This window comes from Monodelphis domestica, chromosome 6, assembly GCF_027887165.1.
Source record: "Monodelphis domestica isolate mMonDom1 chromosome 6, mMonDom1.pri, whole genome shotgun sequence".
Lineage (NCBI taxonomy): Eukaryota > Metazoa > Chordata > Mammalia > Didelphimorphia > Didelphidae > Monodelphis > Monodelphis domestica.
This window is the reverse complement of record NC_077232.1, coordinates 255,449,470-255,471,061: the sequence shown is the minus strand read 5'-3', so window position 1 is coordinate 255,471,061 and position 21,592 is coordinate 255,449,470. Positions and strand designations below refer to the sequence as shown.

Here is a 21,592-nt window from a genome sequence, read left to right as displayed (position 1 = left end):
GTTAATATTTTTCCAATTGTTTAGGTCTGACTTTATTTGTATGGTAAGTGTTTTGTAATTGTATTTCTATAGTTGCTGGGTTTGTTTTAGTAGGTATACTCCTTGTAAAAATAAAATGCAGAAACTGTAAAAATAATAGACAAATTGTAAAACTAATAATCATTTAATTGATTATTGATTATAAACTGATTTGATACTCTGCTTGCTGTGCTTACAAAGTATCTTCAGTTTATATCAGTGAGGTGAACTCATAAGTGAACTTCTCTTCAGGACCTGGTGCAAAAGATGCTAAGGAGACTTTTGTTATATAAAAATAAAATATTTATTGAAAATATAAGGATAAAAAAGCATTTCTAACTCTAAGGGATTCTAAATCCCTGGTTCTGTAGGGAACCCTTTCTCCGGTTTCCACAGGTTATACTGATCCTTCCTGATCTGACTAACCCAAATTTTTACTATTCTAAATAAACTAGCACTATTATCCTTATAATTCTTAACCTTGTCTCCGAAGTTATAAAAATAAATGTGTTTCATATGGACAGCATATTGTGGGATTTTGTTTTTAATCCACTATGCTATCCTTTATCATTTGTAGGTGAATTAATCCCATTTGCATTCATGTTATGATTACTAATTGTGTGTTCTTCTCCATCTTATTTTCTCCTTATTTATCCTTCTCTGTCTCCTTTTGGCCTTTCCCTGTTAACAAATGTTTCACTTCCAACTATTGACTTGTCCAATTCATCTTCCTTCTTGTCCTTCCCTCCTTCTCCTATTCCTCTTTCCCTTCTACTTCTTGAGTAAGGTAGGTTTCTATAGCTGATTGAGTGTGGGTATTATTCCTACTTTGAGCTAATTCTAATGAGAGTAAGTTTCAAGCATTTCCCACCATACACCCCCATCTTCTCCTCCACTGTATTAACTCCTAGGCACCTCTTCATGTGAAATAGTTTACTTCCTTCTATCTCACTTTCTCTTTTATTGGTGTGTTCCTCTTTCTTGTCCCTTGTTTTGTTTTCTTTTTATAACAACCCATATTATTCTACTTATTCCCTTCCTTCTTTCTATCTATATTTCTTCTTACTATCGTAATAGTGTTTTAGGGTGGGTTAAAAGAAGGGTTCAACTATATCTATGTATCTATATCTATCTATCTATCTATCTATCTATCTATCTATCTATCTATCTATCTATCTATCTATATCTATCTATCTATTGATCCAAACGGCAATCCCAGTAAGATGTCACCAGCAATAGCAGAAATCCACTTCTCTGTATCAGCAATAGTAGAAACAGGCAGAAAATCAGGACAGCCAAAGAAAGAGGCAAACAATGGCTCACTAGGTCTACCCCAGAAAAACCAGACAACTACCCTTCTGGTTTATCCTGACAGCTAGAGGGAAAAGCAGGCACTCACTCCTCCAGAGGCCACCAACTGCCAAAAACTACTCTGTGTTCCGTTCCTCACCTCCTGAGAGCTTTGGATTGTTGACCCTGTCATTGCCCTGTGGGATCTCTTCGCTTCTTGCTTTTTGCAAAGCTAATCCTTTATAAAAATAATGATAAAGTTCTTAATTATTTTAGATACTTGAATACTTTATGTGCCTTAAGTATTTAAAGTATCAGATATCTTAAGCATTTTAGTTATCACCCTGCCATATATTAATGTATTTAATTCAACCTTATTGAAACTCTTAAGTTTTTGCTTTTCTGTTTATCCTTTCATGCATCCCTTGAGTATTGAATTTGTTTTAAAATTCCCTTCTCGGCTCTATTTTTTTTGGGGGGGGGGTCAGGAATGCCTGGAAGCCCTCTATTTCCTTAAATATCATTTTTTCCTCTTGGAGAATTATTCCCAGTTTCACTGGGTATCTGATTCTTGGTTGCAGGCCTAAATTCTTTGCCTTTCAGAATATCATATTCCATGCCTTTTGATTCTTTAATGTAGAAGGTGCCAGGTTTTCTGTATCTTGATTATGTTTCCATGATATTTAAAATATTTTCTTGTGGCTATGCACAGTATTTTTTTCCTGACCTAGGAGTTTTTAAATTCTGCTATAATATCCTAGGATGTCTTATTTTTGGATCTCTTTCAGGAGATGATCAAAGGATTCTTTCCATTTTTCCTTTCTTGTTTCCATTTCCATTTGGCTTATTCTACTTTTAGGGAGTTATTTTCTTGAGGGTATTTCCCCATGTTTTTGAACCTTTCTGAGATTTTTTTATTCTTTTTTTTTACTTTTTCACTTTTTCCCACTTCTTTTCAAATTCTTCCAAGACTTCTTTTTGGACCTAACTTTTCTTACTTTCCTTTTCTCACTTTCCTTTAGGACTGGCATTGAACTATTCCTCCACTCTGTTCCCTGTTGCCTTAGGATGTTCTGGCTTTTCACTACCCAATTCTTTGGTCTTTTCTATTCTTTCCCCATGGAAGATCCTAGCCAAAAATCCTCTTAGGAAGATTGCCAGGATACATCTTGAGAAAATGCATTTCTTTCCTCACATTTTCTCCTGTCTTTTAACATGTCTTTCATTTTTGTAGTGTAAGAAGTCAAGGATCTATAGTATCTTTGATGTATCACAGATTAGATGAATGAATGGTTAAATCAACAGATAAAGCATTCTGTGCCAGTGACTTAGTACTTGTGATTTATAAGCAAGGAAGAAAACCAATGCTCTTATATTCTATTTTTTCAGTCTTTTGACTTTGTTTTATTGATTCTTGATGTCTTGTGGAATCATTAGCTTCCATTTGACCATTTCTAATTTTTAAGGAGTCATAACTCTTCTTCAAGTTTTTGTGCCTCTTTTACCAAGTTGTGTGTTCCCATTTCAGAATTTTCTTCCATTGTGCTCATTTCTTTCCCCATTTTTCCTCTAATACTCTGATTTTTTTTTCTATTTTAATCTCTTTCTTTAGCTCTTCGAGCAATTCTTGTTAGTCTTGTGTCTAATCTTAGTTTTGTTTTTTTTTCTTTGAGACTGTAAATGGGCAGAAATGTAGGGGGTTAATATAAAAGGTTAGTCTAGATTATTTAGGAGTAGTGTCACCAGGAATTTAGTCAAATTCCAAAGAGACTTATTTTAACAATTTATTTATAAAATATTGAAAGAGTGAAAGTAAGAAAATCAGAGAGAAGATAGGGTAAGATATCTAGCCTATGCACTAAGTATTTTGCTCCAGGCCTGGCTCAACCCAGGCAAGGCTAATTAACCCTTAGCCTGAGGGTCCTCAGCCATGAACTGAAGACCAGAGGATGCAGGAAGCATCTCTTAATAGTGTAGCTCTCTCCTGAGACTAGTCCATTCAGAAGATCCAGGAAAGGAGTCAGCCTTTTTCACTTCTCCCACATGGTAGTTTTAAGGAAAGTAGAAGCAATTGGAGATCCTCAGTCAGAGCTCTTCCAAAGTCAAGTTGAAGACGAAATACTGAAAAACCCTTTTCACAGGAAGTTCTTGGCATTTTAAAATACCATTTCTTTTCGTCACTTCCTGTGACTGCCTTCCATTTTATGTGTATCAATTACAACTAAAGCTTTGCTTAGGACTGCCCAGGCAGCAGTCAATTGATTCTGATTCATCACCCACTATTGCACATGTGGGTCACAGACCTCCCCCACTCAAGTGTAAGTGGGGTATATGCGTTTCTTGTGATTAAATTTAAAAATTGACAGGGGAGTGTTAATTTAATCTTCACAAGACCTAGCTTGTAGATATTTTCAAGTTGACTCTTCTGAGTTTTTGTCTTGAACTTCCCTGTCACCATAGTTTTTTATACTCAGATCTTTTTTTTGTTCTTGTTGTTATTTTGCTCATTTTTTCCAACCTATTGACTGGAAACTTTGGACTTTGTTTCTGTTGTTCTTTGCTCTCCTCTTTTAGGGTGAATGATGGGTCTGACTTCTGTAGCTCAGCATGGGGGCTGATAGGCTTTTGGTGCTTCCCAAGAGATGTGATCTGCAGAGTTCTGATCACTGCCTATTTAATTTATGATCTGCACTCTGGTCTTTACTTAGGTAGTGCTTCTGCTTCCTTGTGACTGACTAGTCCTCTCCACTCTGGGAACTATTACCCAAAACTGAGTAATAGGTGACAGAACTGCCCATTATCACTGATTCTGTAAGGGATCTAGGAATCTCTTTTTGATCAGGTTTTCATACCTGGGCACTGCACTTGTTCTAATTCTTCTACCTGTAGCTGGTACTACTGCCACCATGCCAAGCTCTCAGCCAACACTAACTCCTAAGTGGCTATAGGCTGGAAAAATGATTGACTGTGACTTGTGGTTGGTTTGCCTATTTAGTTTGGTTTGTCTTGCTTTTTAAAGTTCTTATGTAGAGGTGTGTTGGCAAAAATAATGACTTTATTGGTCTACTTCCCCTCCCCCTACTCTTGCATTCTAATAAAGAAAAACAACATATAAGAGTTGCTGGGGGTTTGGGGTGGTGACATTTGAGCATGATGTTTTGAAGGTCTGGGCCCCAGAAGGATAAGAGAAAAGCTTGCCTGTTCAATTAGTTCCTTTCCCTCTATTTTTGGAATGAAATTTTGAAAAAAACACCTATACTTTTACCTCCAAATTTCTGTGTCCTAAGCCTTACATACACTTTAATTTCCCCTTCAGGTAATCCAGTACAGGAAGGAAAATGAAAGGCAATGGGAAAGACTTTGCAGAAGAACATCTGTATTTGGAGTTTTCTCATCAGATGGAAAACTGTATCTTCCCTCTGCATACATCTGTAACCTTGTTTCTGCTGTCTTATTGTGACTGCAAAGAATTCAAAATTTTCTTAGTCTCTAGCAAAGGGAATGCAACTCTTACTATACTTCCCCAGGACCTAGAAGTTCAGATTATCTCGAGGCAGGAGCTGCCACTAATGGTCCAGAGCTGCTGTTTACCTGTTGTAATGAAGAAGGCTGAAAATTTCTGTCGAGCGGGACTCTCTGTCACATTAAGACACATTATACAGAAAACATATGAAGCTGATACATCAAAGAAGGAAGTTTTGGAACTGCTAGGTTTTAAGAAGACCTGTTTGAAAGCTTGTGCTGAAGTGAGTACATCATTTATTTTTTTCCTACTGTTTCTTAAAAATAAATTCTATATTCATACCACAGAATAATCCTCTTAACAAACTTGGTCCCAAACCTACCTTTCTAGCATTCTTATGAATTATTCTCCTGGAACTGTGGTCAGCCAAAACCTGGCCTTATTGCTGTTCCTCACATAAATAGCCCATCTCTCATTGTTCCCCTCTCTCTTCTTCCTCATCTCTGCCTCCAAGTGACTCTGGTTTCCTTTAGTGATCTGCTCTAGCACCTATATGAAACTGTTCCAGATCTTTCCTCCCTTCAACCCCTCCATCCTGAATAACATATTCCCTATCAAAGAATACAAGCTTCTTGTGGGCAGAGAGTTGTTCATTCTTATCTCTGTATCCCATTCATTGGCACCTGGTATGTGTTAAGGAAATGCTTGTGGTTTCACTGATAATTCTCTTGTGATTTATAATTTCCTAGGCTCTTCAGTTATATTCCTCATTGGAGACTCTCAGCAATCCTTTGAGTTAGGTAATAAAAGTCTTATCATACCCATATTACAGATGAGAAAAGGGTGACTAAGAGAGGCTAGGTGACTTATCTAGAATCATGCAAATGGTAAATATCAGAGACAGGATTTGGGCCTTAGACTTTTGAACCTCAAGTCCATTACATTATCCACCATGCTATGTTGCTGCATAATAATAGCTAGCTAGCATTTTATATGACACTTTAAGATGCTTGAGCCTCACAACTATTGTTATCCTCATTTTATAGATGAGAAAGGTTAAGGGACTTGCCCAGAATTATGTGGCTAGTAAGTGTGTGAAATAGAATTTAAATCTTTAAGTCCAACCCTATTCACCAAGCCACTTTGCTCCCTCATGTCTGTGCTCATATGTGTATATATATATATGTATATATGTATGTTTGTATGTATATAGGTATATGTCTGGATGTGCCTATGTGTTATATACTCTATACCTCTGGTTTACTTTTTATTTAAAGAGTTTATAGACAATGAGTTAATACCTGGCTTTAAAGTTTTAAGTACAAATGTTGACAAATTTTCTTGGGTTAGGAATTTTTTTTTTCTTGTGAGGTTTTAGGCATTTGGTCATTAACAGATAATTTCTAACTAAAATATTTTTTGGGGTACTTTTAAGATCACTTTTGTGGATATTGTTAGGTGATAATCAAGAAAAACTGAATGTGGAGTGTTTTTTTTTTCCATTTAAAAGTATCAGGAGAGAGGCAGGAACTCACATAGACAATGCCTTATAATCTATTGCTTTCTAATATGCTCATTCTTCAGGAATTTGGAACTTTGGGGTATGAGCCTTTGCTGCTCCTTCAAATCCTGTGCAGATATACTCTGGAATTCTTCAGAATTGGTTTTATACATCACTGGAATTCTCTTATCTTAGTTTGTTATAAATAAAGATCCATCCTATGTTCATATCATCTCATTCCTTTTCTTACAGGTTAGCCAGTGGACCAGACTCTGTGAGCTCAGCATTCCTTTGGCTGTGGAAAGGTTCCTATGCGAGCCTTCTGATATGTTGCCCTCTATCCCAGAGGAAATCCTTCAACTGGAAAAGAAGCTCGGAGAACCTGTGAGAGTGCACAATGATGACAAAATCCGTAGGCAAAAGCTAAAGCAGCAGCGGGAGGAAGGACCTGGGCACAGCCCTGGCTCTAGGCACCAAGAAGCATGTGGAGAAAGTGCCAAGCCTCCCACAGACAGCCTAGAACTCCAAATGGCTTTATCCAGACTCAGAGTCCAGGAAGCTCCCTCTGAGACCAATCGGGAACCTATACACATCAGGAAAACTCAAACTTCAGACCTGCCACCTCTGGACCACCTTTTTGCGGAAGGCCTTTATTTCACCCTTGCTGACATAGTCCTTTTGCCCTGTATCCATCAGTTTCTGGTAAGGCCTATGTTATAGAGAGTTTGAAAAAAGTACAGAAAATGTCTTGAATTTAAATGACCTGAGGATTGGTACAAGGCCCACAAAGGACACCTGGTACCTGATCAGAAGTAAAGGACTTTTGTTTCCCAGGATGCAGTGGGTAAGGGATAAAGACATTTTCTCAGGAAGTATTTATTAAAATTGTAAAATACGAAAAGGCACCTGAGGATTTAATAGTTATCTTAATGATTCTTTAAATGTCTCTCATTATCCCAGTGGAAGGTGCTGCCCCAACTAAAGATTTTCTTTTCAGTGATAGGTAGCCTCATTTAGGACTTTGATTCACAGGTTCAGATGCTGGTCCTTTTCAATTCATTATTTGCTTTTTTTTTAACTTAGATACTTTGAAAAGATTTGGGGAGCAGCTGGGTGGCTCAGTACATAGAGAGTCAGGCCTACAGATGGGAGGTCTTAGGTTCAAATCTGGCCTCAGACACTTCATAGCTGTGTGACCCTGTCACTTAACCCCCATTACCTAGCCCTTACCACTCTTCTGCCTTGGAACCAATATATGTTATTGATTCTAAGATGGAAGGTAAAAATTAAAAAAAGAAAAGATTTGTGAATTAACTGGCTTATATATACACACCCTCTACTACAGCATGTAATTGGATAGCTAATGCTTTAAGCTGAACTGTTGATATATCTATTGGACAGATACTGTATATGTACAAAGAAATAGATCCCAAAGTGACTTAAGAGAAAGAGTGATCTGGATTGCATTTAGAAGGCTGTGTAGGACTTTTAATGTTGCAGACTCTTACTGAAACTAAAGCTCATCTTTTGAGTCAGAAGCTTCCCCCAGGGATGCTCTATGACTATAAATCATGAAATAGCTCATTCATCAGACAATTAAAGTTGTACTTTTGTTGCCTAGAGGGCAGTGGAAAAGCACCTAGTGGATGTAAGCAGGGTACAGCACATAAACTATAAGGAAGGAGAAGAGGCCAAAGAATATCATCAGAGTTGTATGCTAGAAAAGGACCTGCACAGAGTCTATAGGTAGATTAAAGGCTATCCTGTGGACAATCTTCACTCTTCATTGGTATCCACACCATTCTGTAGAGGCACAGAAGAAGCCTTTCTGCCACACTGAGTGGACCCCCAATAGAAGGAGAGTGTTGAGAAGACCTAGAGGGTGTGGAATTTTTACTCTTAGAGAAAGCAGCCACCTCAATGGAATCACAGGTGCACTGATCCCCTTACTAAAGGCTACTCCCTTTACCTATACAGATTTCATCCCCTCTGTGAATTCTGCCTCAGTCCACTCCTTTTGCTCTTCTGAGGCTTTCCTATAAGAGGCAGACTGATCAGTTGTACCAAAAGCAGGAGACCTCTGTTGGGGGGCATATATTAACACAAAAGTGAGCAGAGAAAATCAAGAATACCCCTTTGATATTCACCACAACATTAGACATGGTTACCCTTAGGCTAAAGTAGGAGAAGGAAAGAGGCTAATTATCTATCCTCTGAACAGGGTATTTACTAGGATGTGTGATTGCCACTTCAGTTTGGGGATACAACAGTTTCCATCTTTGACTCACTGGTGCAGCAAATGACACATCTTGTCTTTTGAGTACATTCTTAGATAGCATTTTTACAGAGTTGTATACATACATGTTGTCCCTGCCATTAGACTATGAGCTCCTCTGGAGGAGATGATTTTTATCCCCAGTGCATAACAGAGTACCTGGCCTGTAGGTCCTTAATGATGCATATTGACTGAATATGACTTGGCTGGTACTGCCAGAGCTAGGACTTAGGATTCTAGAGCCCTTTTCTTGGAAGTTCATTACTATTTCCGGCTACATATTATGACATGTGAGATCATTATCCATAATAGTTCTCTCAATACTTTAGAAGTACTCTGAGGCCTTTGGATAAGTAATTAGAAAGGGCTATGCATGTGCTTATTAATTTATTTTCACACTATAGCTACTTTAATTCTAATTGAATCAGTTGATTGGAATGTTAAAACACTTGGTTTTATTTCTGCCATTTGGAACAAAAGAAGAAAATTACCTTTCTGAAGTAATATTCATTCTGAAACCAAATCAGATGTTCAAGGCACTGTTATGTCCTAATTGGGTGAAAGGGGAATTGTCATTGCAGTGTCAGCATTTTGCAATGGGAGGGAACCATATTAACAGGATAATCTGTTTCAAATAGAATTCCTTAAGCTTGATCTTTACTCTATGAATTGTTGGCTGCAATTGTTACGTTCAATATTAGCAATTCAGGAGTCTTCCATCCTCAAATCTCATGATTTTATTTGCAGAAGGAGTTATCTATATTACTCAATGTTTTGAAGATATAGATGTATTTTTCTCAGCTGAAGCTGCCTTATGATAGCAAAGAATGTTTAGACTTGAGATCAGACCTAGATGCATGGGGGTGAGGATTCCCAGCAGATTAGCTTATGGTAAGGGAGGTATCTGCATGCTGGGTTTGCTTTCCTGGACTGTACAGATGGATCAACCTTTTTTTCATTTTTCTGTTTTAAAGATTTTAGATGGTGGCGGTAACTTATTCACAGCAGATGAACTCTGGGAGGGCTATTTCCCATTGATATCTAATAGGCCTATCCTTCCCTTGTTAATGTGTGTACCAAGCTCTGTGTAACATCAAAGTATGGTGCAAAGGTGTTTTATTCAAAGACTTCATCCACATGTCTGTTGGCTGGTTTTCTAAGTCTTCCCCATCTGTAACTCAGAAGTGAATCAATTTCTCTTTTTCAGTTTTCATTTCACCCTTTCTAGAGGTCTGATGTAATATATAATAATGTATCAGTCTCTGCAGGAGGAAATACAAACCTTATCACTTTTGTTCAGGATTGATGTCCCATTTCTACTATAGGTCTTCACTAGGCTAATGTTGGCAAAGGCCGTTCATCTCCTTGGTATCGTTTGTCCAAAAAGTAGGATTCTAAGGCCTAATATAAAATGATGGTGACAAGACTCTATAAAAATGTGGAGATTTATATAGAAAATGTTCCATATACTTAAATCAGTTTTTGCAGTTGTTTCGAAGAATGAGATTTTGATAGTTACCATTTAGGTTCCATTCAGCATTGTAAACTTACTGCACTGTTTCTCCCTCTCCCTAACCCTGCAAATTTGGATGCCCTGAAACTTCAAAAAAAGGATACCATGCCTGTCTTGATTACAAATAATGAGCCTTTTCTCCTGCAGAGAGTGAGACTATTTGAAATCCAATCTGACATTCAAAACTTTCTCTTTCTTATCGAAAGAAGACTCTTAAGGGACACTCCCAAGAGGAAACTATATTCACAGAGAATTTTTAAATTTCCTGATAATGATAACCTGAGGTTCTTTGCTTGCTTTCCTCTACTAAAAAATGGAGATAATAGTAACACCTACCTCTCAATGTTCTTGTGAGCATCATATGAGGTAATAAAGACATACAAGGTGCTTAATAAAATGTTTATTCCTCTCCCTACCCTTCCTTCAATTTAGGTATCATGGATATACCCTGATAAATTCTTATTCTTTGACTTTCCTTTTTCTAGACTAAAAAAACCCAAACTTTTCTGGTATGACATTTTTACTTCAGAATGGAATGTTTTATTTATCTTTATTGTAGCTTATTTTATAGAGCTATAATTCCACTTTGATTGGTTCATACTGGTTAAGTTTTCGGAGCTAAATTAGCACCCTGATAATTTAGGCCTAAATTAGGACTTGGAGTCTGGCTTACTTATGCATTTATTTACCCACATTCATTTCATGTTGATTTTTTTGTTTGTTTTAATTAGTTTCCATTTCAAAGGGAGTTTGCACTGACTATACATTTACAGTAGCTGGGATTTATTGGTATTTGAGCAAATACATTGAGCTCAAATACATTGGTATTTGAGGAAATAGAACAAATGATAGAAAATGTAAGGTTTTATAACATTTTTCCTAAGACAAAACTCAAATTTGATTAAAAATTTCATAAGAAAAATTTATAGATTTGAACCCAAATTTTTTCTACTAAGCCAGATAGTGTTGATCAGTTGTCAGTTGTATTAAAAAATATATCTTGGGGGCAGCTGAGTGACTCAGTGGATTGATAGCCAGGCCTGGAGATCTTAAATCTTGCCTTAGAAACTTCCTGGCTCTGTGATCCTGGGCAAGTCACCCCCCCATTACCTAGCCCTTATGGCTCTTCTGCCTTGCAACCAGTACACAATATTGATTCCAAGACAGAAGGTAAAGCTTTTTTAAAAAAAGAATGTTTCTTTTTGTCAAAGTTTTAGATATAAACTAAATTTAAAAGCCAGAAATATCTTAGTTTAAGGGAAGTGAAGGGAAATGAGAATTGAAGATTCAGAATTTCTTCAAATATTTATTTCATATACTCTCATGGTAGGTATTAGTCAGGAGAAGAAATTTGATTTTTATTTCCCCTTTGCTTGAAATTCCCTGGAATCTCCCTCACATCATGAGCCAATCTTATAAGATTAGAACTGTTTAATATTTAATATGATACTGTCAGACCAAATTTGGCTTTTCCAGGTGACTTTTTTTGATTCTGATATTATAAGGAACAACTAACCATATCCTTAGAAATGGTGCATATGCTCCTGAATTCAATTGAAGAGAGGATTTACTTGAAGGAAAATATGCACCATTTCTAAGGATATGGTTAGTTGTTCCTTATAATATCAGAATCAAAAAAAGTCATCTGGAAAAGCCAAATTTGGTCTGACAGTATCATATTTGGTCTGACATATCATCTGGAAACTTTCCACAAAATTATTGGGTCCTCTCTTTGTACTACAGAAGAAATCTGAATTTTATTTTCTTTTTCTTTTATGGGGTATTTACAATACCTTATATGCATTTATGAGTTACCAAACTTTTAAAGATACCTCTACATTTCTAGCCTTTGTGTTCTTTTTCACAAACTAACTTTTTACTTATTTTAACTTTAAAAAAGAAATTATGTATATGGTATTAATAGATAAAATATATTGATATTTATACAATACTGTACAAATATTTTATGAACTTCTGAGTTTCTAATCTTTTTCTGTGTTATCTGTTGGCTTTAGCATGTCCTCTGCAAAAGATCCCCAAAATTCTCATTATATTTCTTTTGCTGACTTGCCATATATATAATGTTGATGGGGTTTTGGGGATGGGTTTAGATGTTTATTAGAACCAGTTACAGAAGTTTAAACTGTTTTGGGAAGGTCACCCAAGCCTAGTCCAGGCAGAGCCTGTCTTGGATTAAGAAACACAGATCACTATATAACTGGGACTGATTGTTGGATTTATTAAACAAGGAAAGGTAAAAAGGGGATTTGGGATAATCCTAAACTAAAGTGTTCTACCTAACCCTCCCCCCACCCCCACCCCAGATCTAAATATCTCTTCACAGAGATTTCTTCTGAGTGAATTGCCTACTTGAATCCTCTCTAACTGTCTAACTCCCCAGTCCCTAATCTAAACTAAACCTACAACTAAACCCTCCTTAGTTGGGTTTAAGGGAAAGCTCTGTGTAAGCTTCACAGGGCCCAAATAGTTCCAAGATCCAAAAGGATCTAGGCCGGGTCTCACTCCCAGATGCCAGATGTCTCAGGATCAACACAGGCACTCAGCACAGCCAGCAGGGAAGCAGGACTACAGAGGCAGCAGGTGGGATGGGAAGATAAGGTAGAAAAATAGCCACAGGAAAATAGCCAGTGTCCTCAGGTCAAACTGTAAAAATTAAATTATCTTTCCTAATAAAAATATTATAATTTATGAAGTTTATTAAGGATTATTAGAAATCAAGGATACAAAATAATAACCATGTGCCCATGGCTGCTTAGCCAATTCAGAATCCCTGAACTTAGCTTACTTATTACATCATTGCAATAGAATGGAAGAGAAGAGAGTTTGGGAGGCTCTACTGCAAGTTAAATACTAATTGTGATGTCTACCAGGTGGAGACTCAAGTGAGATTATGGAGAATTCTGGGAAATGACCAAGGACTTCTGGGGATTGAAGTCTAGGGTTCAAAATCTCCATTTTTACAAAACCCCAGAGAGAAAAGCCTCAGCCCAAGGCCCAACTGTCTCTTAGTAACAGCCAGGTCCAAGTCCAGAACTTTCTAATCTTGCTGCCCATGCTTCTGCTCTTTGCAAACTTACACATCTTAACTTTTCCTATAACACAATGTCAAAAGCAATGGGGAAAGTTGAAATGTGGATGGGATACCTCAATCCTTGTTTCATTGTTTAAATGATCATTTTCTTTTCAGCTGAGCTACAAAGATACTAAATTCAGTATCATTTTCTTGATAATAATTGAAGGACCTAGCACATACCAGTCTGGCATAAAAATCTAAATATACTTTGGTATTTTCTTTATTAAAGATGTTGCAACTCATTGGAACTTGATTTTTGCTAGTTTGAAGTGATCCATTTAAGGTGGAAAAAATTTTTGCCTTGATAGTTTACCCAGGATTCCAAACTCACTTCCAGTTTACTTTCTGATTAAAATCTTCCTTTTTAGCTTCTAAAAATTATGTTTATAACTCATTGATTTTCTCTCATTTTTATGTTTTAATTAGATTTGAGATTTTCCTCCAGTAATTTACTTATTTGCCAATGATATGTACTGAGTTTGTGGTGTTTCTTAATATTTTTATGTTTTAACATTAGCATAGACTTTATTTTACTTTTTTGTATTTGGCAGGGGAAGTAAATCAAACTCTTACTTTTGATCATTCTTTTCTTTTTCTTTTACATTTTTTAATACCTGATCTGTGCTTTCTAGTTTTTTGCCACCACAAAGAGCACAGCTATGATTATTCTTGTACATGTCTTTTTCCTTATTATCTTGTTGTAAATCCAGCAGTGTTATGGCTGGATCAAAGGGCAGACAGTCTTTTAGTGCCCTTTGGGCATAGTTCCAAATTGCTCTCCAGAATGGTTGGATCAGTTCACAACTCCACCAGCAATAAATTAATGTCCCGACTTTGCCACATCACCTCCAGCATTCATTACTTTCCTTTGCTGTCATGTTAGCCAATCTGCTAGGTGTGAGGTGATACCTGTAATAGTTAAAATGGTTGACCTCATAAACTGTAATAATTAAAATAGTTGGAGTAGTCTTAAACTGTAGTGATTAAAATAGTGGAAGATATAAATTGTGATAGATATAAAGAGTGGATGAGTAAGTTGTGACCGCAGGAAATATGTTTTCACTACAGTGTTTTGTTTTTAAATCAAATATAAGGTGGTCGCCAGGGAAATATTCCCAATTATTCAAATATACCCAAGTCAGCTGGGTTTTATAGAGATTTTAATTAATACAAATGAGGACTTAAAGAAAAGGAGAGAAAGAAAGAAAAAGGGGAATAATGAGAAAAGGATAAGCCGGTCCTGGCCAGTCCTGGCCAACCCAGGCCTAAGCCCTAAGAGAAAAAGATCAGTCAGTCCTTAATCACTCACCACAAGATCTGTCCAAGCAAGGATTCTAGTGACACCAGGCCAGGTCCATCTCAGCTGACTTCACCAGCTCAATCCTCAATCTGAAATGTCCCCGAGAGAGTCTCGAGAGAGACCCTTCAAGGCAGCCTTTCCCAGCTGACTGTTTCCAGAGAGAGCTTTTCGTCTCCTTTTAAAGGGCATTTTCTCCTTTGTCACCTCCCCTAAATTCTTACATCTACCAATCACAGTAGACGTTTTTCAAAGGACAGACCATTCTTAGTTCACACCTACGAAGGTGTGAACTTTTGAGTAATTTACACCAGAGTAGACTAGAATCCCTGAGTAAGTTTTCACCTCTTTGCTCCTTGTAAGTTCACAAGTTGCCTGACCTTTATAGGTACTTAGCACCCCTTTTTGTATTAGTCCTAAAATAGGCATGGCTTAAGTATGGGTTTAAGTACTTTTCATTGTTCAGAAAAGAGTTTACAACTTTATCTTCCCCTAGGGCAGACTTATGTAGGTGAGTTCTCACATTCCTGATCTAGGTAGAATTCACTGCCCAAATGGTGAATGGTCTTAATCCAATCTTATGAAGTAGGGTCTGGGAATTTTTAAGGTTCACATACCTCAGAGTTATTTTGATTTGCATCTCTCTGATTATCAGATTTCCGTGACAGAAAATTGCTTATTCAAGTCCCTTGCCCATTTCTCACTTGGAGAATGACTTGATTTGTTGTACAATTGACTTGGCTCTTTGTAAATTTGAGTAATTAGACCTTTGTCAGAGGTTTTTGTGATGAAGATTGTTTCCCAGTTTGTTATTTCCCTTCAAATTTTGGTTACATTAGTTTTGTTTGTACAAAACCGTTTTAATTTGATGTAGTCAAACTTATTTACTTTACATTTTGTGATTCTTTCTAAGTCTTGCTTGGTTTTAAAATCTTTGCCTTCCCAAATATCTGACATGTATACTATTCTGTGTCCACCTAATTTACTTATAGTTTCCTTCTTTATGTTCAACTAATTCACCCATTCTGAGTTTATCTTGGTGTAGGGTGTGAGGTGTTGGTCCAAGCCTAATCTCTCCCATACTGTCTCCCAATTTTCCAAGCAATTTTTGTCGAATAGTGGATTTTTGTCCAAAAAGCTGGGATCTTTGCGTTTGTCATAGACTGTTTTGCTGAGGTCCCTTACCCCAAGTCTATTCCACTGATCCTCCTTTCTGTCTGTTAGCTAGTACCAAATTGTTTTGATGACCACTGCTTTATAGTATAGTTTTAGATCTTGGACTGCAAGGCCACCTTCCTTACCATTTTTTTTTCATTATTTCCCTGGGTATCCTTGATATTTTGTTCTTCCAAATGAACTTTGTTATGGTTTTTTCTAATTTAGTACAAAAGTTTTTTAGTAGTACAATGGGTATGGCACTAAATAAGTAAATAAGTTTGGGTAGAATGGTCATTTTTATTATGTCAGCTCATCCTACCCATGAGCAGTTAATGTTTTTTCCAATTGTGTAGATCTACTTTTAATTGTGTGGAAGGTGTTTTGTAGTTGTGTTCATATAGTTTCTGTGTTTGTCTAGGCAGATAGATTCCTAAGTATTTTATATTGTCTATGGTGATTTTAAGTGGAATTTCTCTTTCTAATTCTTGCTGCTGAGATGTGTTGGAAATATATAGAAATGCTGATGACTTATGTGGGTTTATTTTGTATCCGGCAACTTTGCTGAAGTTGTTGATTATTTTGACTAGCTTTTTAGTTGATTCTCTAGGATTCTTTAAGTAGACCATCATATCATCTGCAAAGTGATAGCTTGGTCTCCTCATTGCCAATTTTAATGCCTTCAATTTCTTTTTCTTCTGTAATTGGTACTGCTAGTGTTTCTAGTACAATGTTAAATAATAGTGGTGATAATGGGCATCCTTGTTTCATTCCTGATCTTATTGGGAATGCATCTAGTTTATCCCCATTGCAGATGATGTTGGCTGATGGTTTTAGATATGTGCTGTTTATTATTTTTAGGAAAGCCCCTTCTATTCCTCTACTTTCTAGTGTTTTCAATAGGTTGAGTGTTGTGTTTTGTCAAAGGCTTTTTCTGCATCTATTGAGATAATCATGTGATTTTTGTTGGTGTGCTTGTTGATATGATCAATTATGTGGATGGTTTTCCTGATATTGAACCATCCTTGCATTCCTGGTATACATCCCACCTGATCATAATGAATAGCCCTCCTGATCACTTGCTGGAGTCTTTTTGCTAGTATCCTATTTAAGATTTTTGAATCTATGTTCGTTAAGGAGATTTTTCTGTAGTTTTCTTTTTCCATTTTTGACCTTTGGAATCAGTACCATATTTGTGTCATGAAAGGAATTTGGTAGAACTCACTCTTTGCTTATTATGTCAAATAGTTTGTATAGTATTGGGATTAGCTATTCTTTGAATGTTTGATAGAATTCACTTGTGAATCCATCAGGCTCTGGGGATTTTTTCTTAGGGAGTTCTTTGATGGCCTGTTCAATTTCTTTTTCTGATATGGAATTATTTAAGAATTAAATTTAGATTATTAAATTATTGAATTAAGACTATTTCTTCTTCTGTTAATCTAGACAATTTATATTTTTGTAAATATTCATCCATATAATCTAGATTGGTATATTTATTGCCATATAATTGGGCAAAATAGTTTTTAATGATTGCTTTAATTTCCTATTCATTGGAGGTGAGTTCTCCCTTTTCATCTATTATTCTTGTTAATTCATTTTCTACTTTCCTTTATTTTATTAGATTGACCAGTACTTTGCCTATTTTGTTTGTTTTTTTTCAAAATACCAACTTTTTAGTGTTATTTATTAGTTCAGTAGTTCTATCACTTTCGATTTTTTAAATTTCTCCCTTAATTTTTAGGATCTAGTTTTAGGATTTGGTTTTCTTCTGGGGGTTTTTAATTTGTTCACTTTCAAGTTTTGTTTTGTTTTGTTTTTCCATTTGAATTAGTTTATTTAGTCAATTTAGAACATTATTCCTTGGTTACAATAATCACATTATTTCCCTCCCTCCCCTCCACCCACTCTTCCCGCAACCGACACACAATTTCATTGAGTATTACTTGTGTCCTTGATCAGAACCTATTTCCAGGTTGTTGATGTTTGCACTAGGATGTTCATTTAGTCTATATCCCCAACCATATCCCTTCGACCCATGTAATCAAGCATTTGTTTTTCTTCGGTATTTTTACTCCCATAGTATTTCCTCTGAATGTGGATAATGTTTTGCTTTCAAGTTTTTTGATTTGCATGTCCAATTCATTGACCTCTGCCCTCCCTAATTTGTTAATATATGAACTCAAGGATATAAATTTTCCCCTCAGTACTGCCTTGGCTGCATCCCATAGAGTTTGAAAGGATGTCTCATCATTGTCATTTTCTTCAATGAAATTATTAATTGTTTCTATGATTTGTTCTCTAAACGATTTTGGAGAATCATATTGTTTAATTTCCAATTAATTTTTGATTTGGCTCTCCATGTTCTCTTACTGATCATTATTTTTATTGCCTTATGATCTGAAAAGATTGCATTTATTATTTCTGCTTTTCTGCATTTATATTCCATGTTTTTATGACATAGTATATGGTCAATCTTTGTGAATGTACCATGTGCTGTTGAAAAAGTGTATTCCTTTTTGTCCCTATTTATTTTTCTCCATATATCTACTAACCAATTTTTCTAAGATTTCATTTACCTCTTTTACCTCTTATTTATTTTTTGATTTGATTTATCTAAATTTGATAGTGGTAGGTTCAGGTCTTCCACTAGTATAGTTTTACTACCTATTTCCTCCTTCATTTTTACTAGTTTCTCCATTAGAAATTTTGCTGCTATACCATTTGGTGCATACATGTTGATTAGTGATATTTCCTCATTGTCTATACTCCCTTTTATCAGAATGTATTTACCTTCCCTATCCCTTTAAATCTGGTCTATTTTTACTTTGGCTTCGTCAGATATCATGATGGCAACTCCTTTCTATCAGTTGAGGCCCAATAGATCTTGCTCCATTGTGAGTATCTACCCACCTTAGGTATGTTTCTTGTAAACAACATAAGGTAGGATTTTGAATTCCAATTCACTCTCCTATTCGTTTATGTTTTATGGGTGAATTCATCCCATTCATGTCAAAGTTATGATTGTCACTTGTGAATTCCCTAGCATTTTGATATCCTCTCCTAGTTCTGTCCTTTCTTCTTTTGCTATATCCTTTTAAACCAGTGGTTTACTTTTAATCAATCCCCCTAATCTTCTCCCTTGATATGCTTCCCTTTCTGGTCCCTCCCTTTTTGTTCCCTTCTTGTTTTTTTTTTTAGGGTCTGTTATGTTCCCGTCCCCTCTCCTTTCCTCCCTTTTTATACTCCCTCCCTTCTACCCCCCTTAGTTTTCCCTTCTCCCTTAACCCACCCTGTAGGATAAGATATAATTCAAGATCCCAATGGATCTAGATGATCTTCCCTCTCAGAGTTGATTTCAGTGAGAGTAAGGTTTAAGTATTACCTATTAGCACTTTCTTCCTCTTCTTCTTCTAAGAGTGTTCCTCCCCTTCCCTTCCCATGTGTATCTTTGATTGAAAAAGATTATTTATTTGTTTTATTTATTCAAGTATCTCTTGGTACCATCATTGATTCTCCCCTCCCTTTTTCTTTTTTTGTATATCATCTTATAGCCCTTAATGCCCCAATCTCTTCCTGTGAGTTATTCTTCTAATTACTATAATAATGAATACAGTTTTTGAGAGTTACAAATAACATTTCCCACATATATTAATACATATAATTTGATCTAATTGTAGCCCTTAAAGAAGAGAGTTTGAATTTTAAAAAAAAATTTTTTCTCCTTTTCCCTCTCTTTCATATTTACCTTTTTATGTTTCTCTTGATCTTTGGGTTTGGATATCAAACTTTCCACTTAGTCTGGTCTTTTCTTTACAAATACTTGGGAATCTTCCATTTTGCTAAATGCCTGTACTTTCCCCTGTAAATATATAGTCAGTTTTGATGGATAGGTAATTCTTGGTTGAAAATCCAATTCTCTTGCCTTTCTGAGTATCGTGTTCCAGACGTTGCAGTCCTTTAGTGTGTAAGCTGTCACGTTTTGTGTGATCCTGATTGGTGCTCCTTGGTATTTGAATTTCCTCTTTTCGGCTTCTTGTAGAATTTTCTCCTTAGCTTGAAAGCTCTGGAAATTGGCAATTATATTCCTGGGAGTTTTCTTTTGGGGATTTAGGGTAGAGGGTGTTCTATGACCTCTTTCAATGTCTATTTCCCCCCCTTGTTTTAGAACATCAGGGCAGTTTTCTTGGATGATTTCTTGTAGTATGATGTCAAAATTTCTGTTTATTTCTGGCTTTTCAGGTAGACCAATGATTCTCAAATTCTCTCTCCTTCCTCTGTATTCTTGATCTGTCACCTTGTCAGTGAGATATTTTATGTTTTCTTCTATTTTGTCATTCTTTTGACTTTGCTTTATTAATTTTTGTTGTTTTGCAAGATCATTGGCTTCCAGTTGCTTAATTCTGGTCCTTAAAGACTGGTTTTCCTTTTTGGTTTGGTCTATCCTGCTTTTGCTGTCTCCTAGCTGTTTCTCCATTTGGGAGTTCTTGTCCTTTAGACTGTTATTTTCTCTTTGAACTGTTTCCCACTTCTCTTGCCAAAAGGCTTCCATCTTTTTGATGAGTTCCAATTCAAATTCTTTCAGAGCTTGTGGACATTTTCCATTTTTAAAGAAGGTTTTATCTTTGTTTGAATTTCCTCCTGTGTTTCCTCTGTAGCCTGGTTTTTTCACCAGTAAAATTTTTCGAGGGTCACTGCCTTTTTTTTGCTTTTCTTGGAGGGAGTTTGGGGTTCCTGTGCACAATTAGCCATCACTATGGATGTTTTACCTTCCCTTTTTAGTCAAAAATCTGAGTGAGCTGGGCAAGTTCTCTGAATTGAGTTAAGGAGCAAGGATTTTGCCTGAGGCAAGCTCTTGATTCTCTGCAGCAATTTTCAGCTCTTCTCTGAGCTATCTTCCCAGGGTTGCCCACAGTCTGTGCTCCCCCACCCACCAGGGTTTCAGGTGTAGCTGCTCTCAGGGGTAGGTCTTTGGTGGACTTAGTCAGTTCCCAAGGACCTAGAGGTGCCCCTTGCTTGCTCTAGAGGTGCCCCTCACTCACTTGCTGATTTTGGCGCGTGCTGGCTCTGTGCACCCAAGGTCTGTGCTTCCCTGCCCACCAGAGTTTTTTGGTGTATCTACTCCCAGGGTTAGGTCTTTCGTAGTCTTAGTCAGCTACTTGACTGTGTCAGCTACTTAGTCAAACTTGACAGACTACTGACGCTGGCTCTGACTCTGGCTCTGCAGGTGGGGTGGGGGAGGGTAGATCGGCTAAAGTTTATGTGGGAGCTTTTCACCCTCTTATAGTGTGGAAATGCCCAAATCCTACGCACCTTCAATGCTTCACCTTACTGTAGAGTTCCTCCATTCTTCTTGAAAATGGTTTTTATGGTCTTTTGAGGTAGTCTATGTTGGTTTGTGCTGGGGAGAGGAAGCATCCCGCGTCTAGACTGCCGCCAATCCTTACCCAGAAGGGTATATAGTTTTTCCATGAATCGAAAGTTAAGCTTTTTAGACCTTTACCTTTCCCTTGAAAAAAAAATCAATATAGGGGGAACATAGATAGTAACTAGATAGAATGCCAGATCTGGAGTCAGGAGTACTTGGAGTCAAATCTGGTCTCAAGACACTGCCTAGCCATGTGACACTGAGCAAGTCACTTCCACTTGTTTGTCTCACCTTTTTCCTTCTTACAGCTGTTACTCACTAAGGCAGAAAAAAAAATCAGTCCCACATTTCTTGAATTCCTACTTTGTGAAAGCACATTAAAAAACACTAAGGAATCAAAGGACATAGCCAAGAAATTTATAAATTGCACTTTCCCCCAATGCCATATTTTAATATTGACACAGTTACTATTGGTAATCACATTCGACTTTAATGACCAGCCAGAATTTAGTCAGATTTAATAAAAGTATTTTAAACTCTATATGACAAGTCTTCATGGTTTTGAAATCCTTTTTCCCCCAAACTCTTGATTCTGTACTGATAATTGTTAGATATCTA

At 36.6% G+C, this 21,592-nt stretch overlaps 1 protein-coding gene across 1 annotated transcript in view; it reads left to right on the top strand.

Moving 5' to 3' along the window:
- GSTCD (glutathione S-transferase C-terminal domain containing) overlaps positions 1-21,592 on the top strand; it is a 208,228-nt gene that overhangs the window by 10,790 nt on the left and 175,846 nt on the right. The window contains exons 2-3 of the mRNA XM_001367182.4: positions 4,625-5,054; positions 6,525-6,974. Of these exons, the coding sequence (XP_001367219.1) occupies positions 4,647-5,054; positions 6,525-6,974 (858 nt within the window). The 5' untranslated portion in view covers positions 4,625-4,646. The remainder of the gene's footprint in view (positions 1-4,624; positions 5,055-6,524; positions 6,975-21,592) is intronic.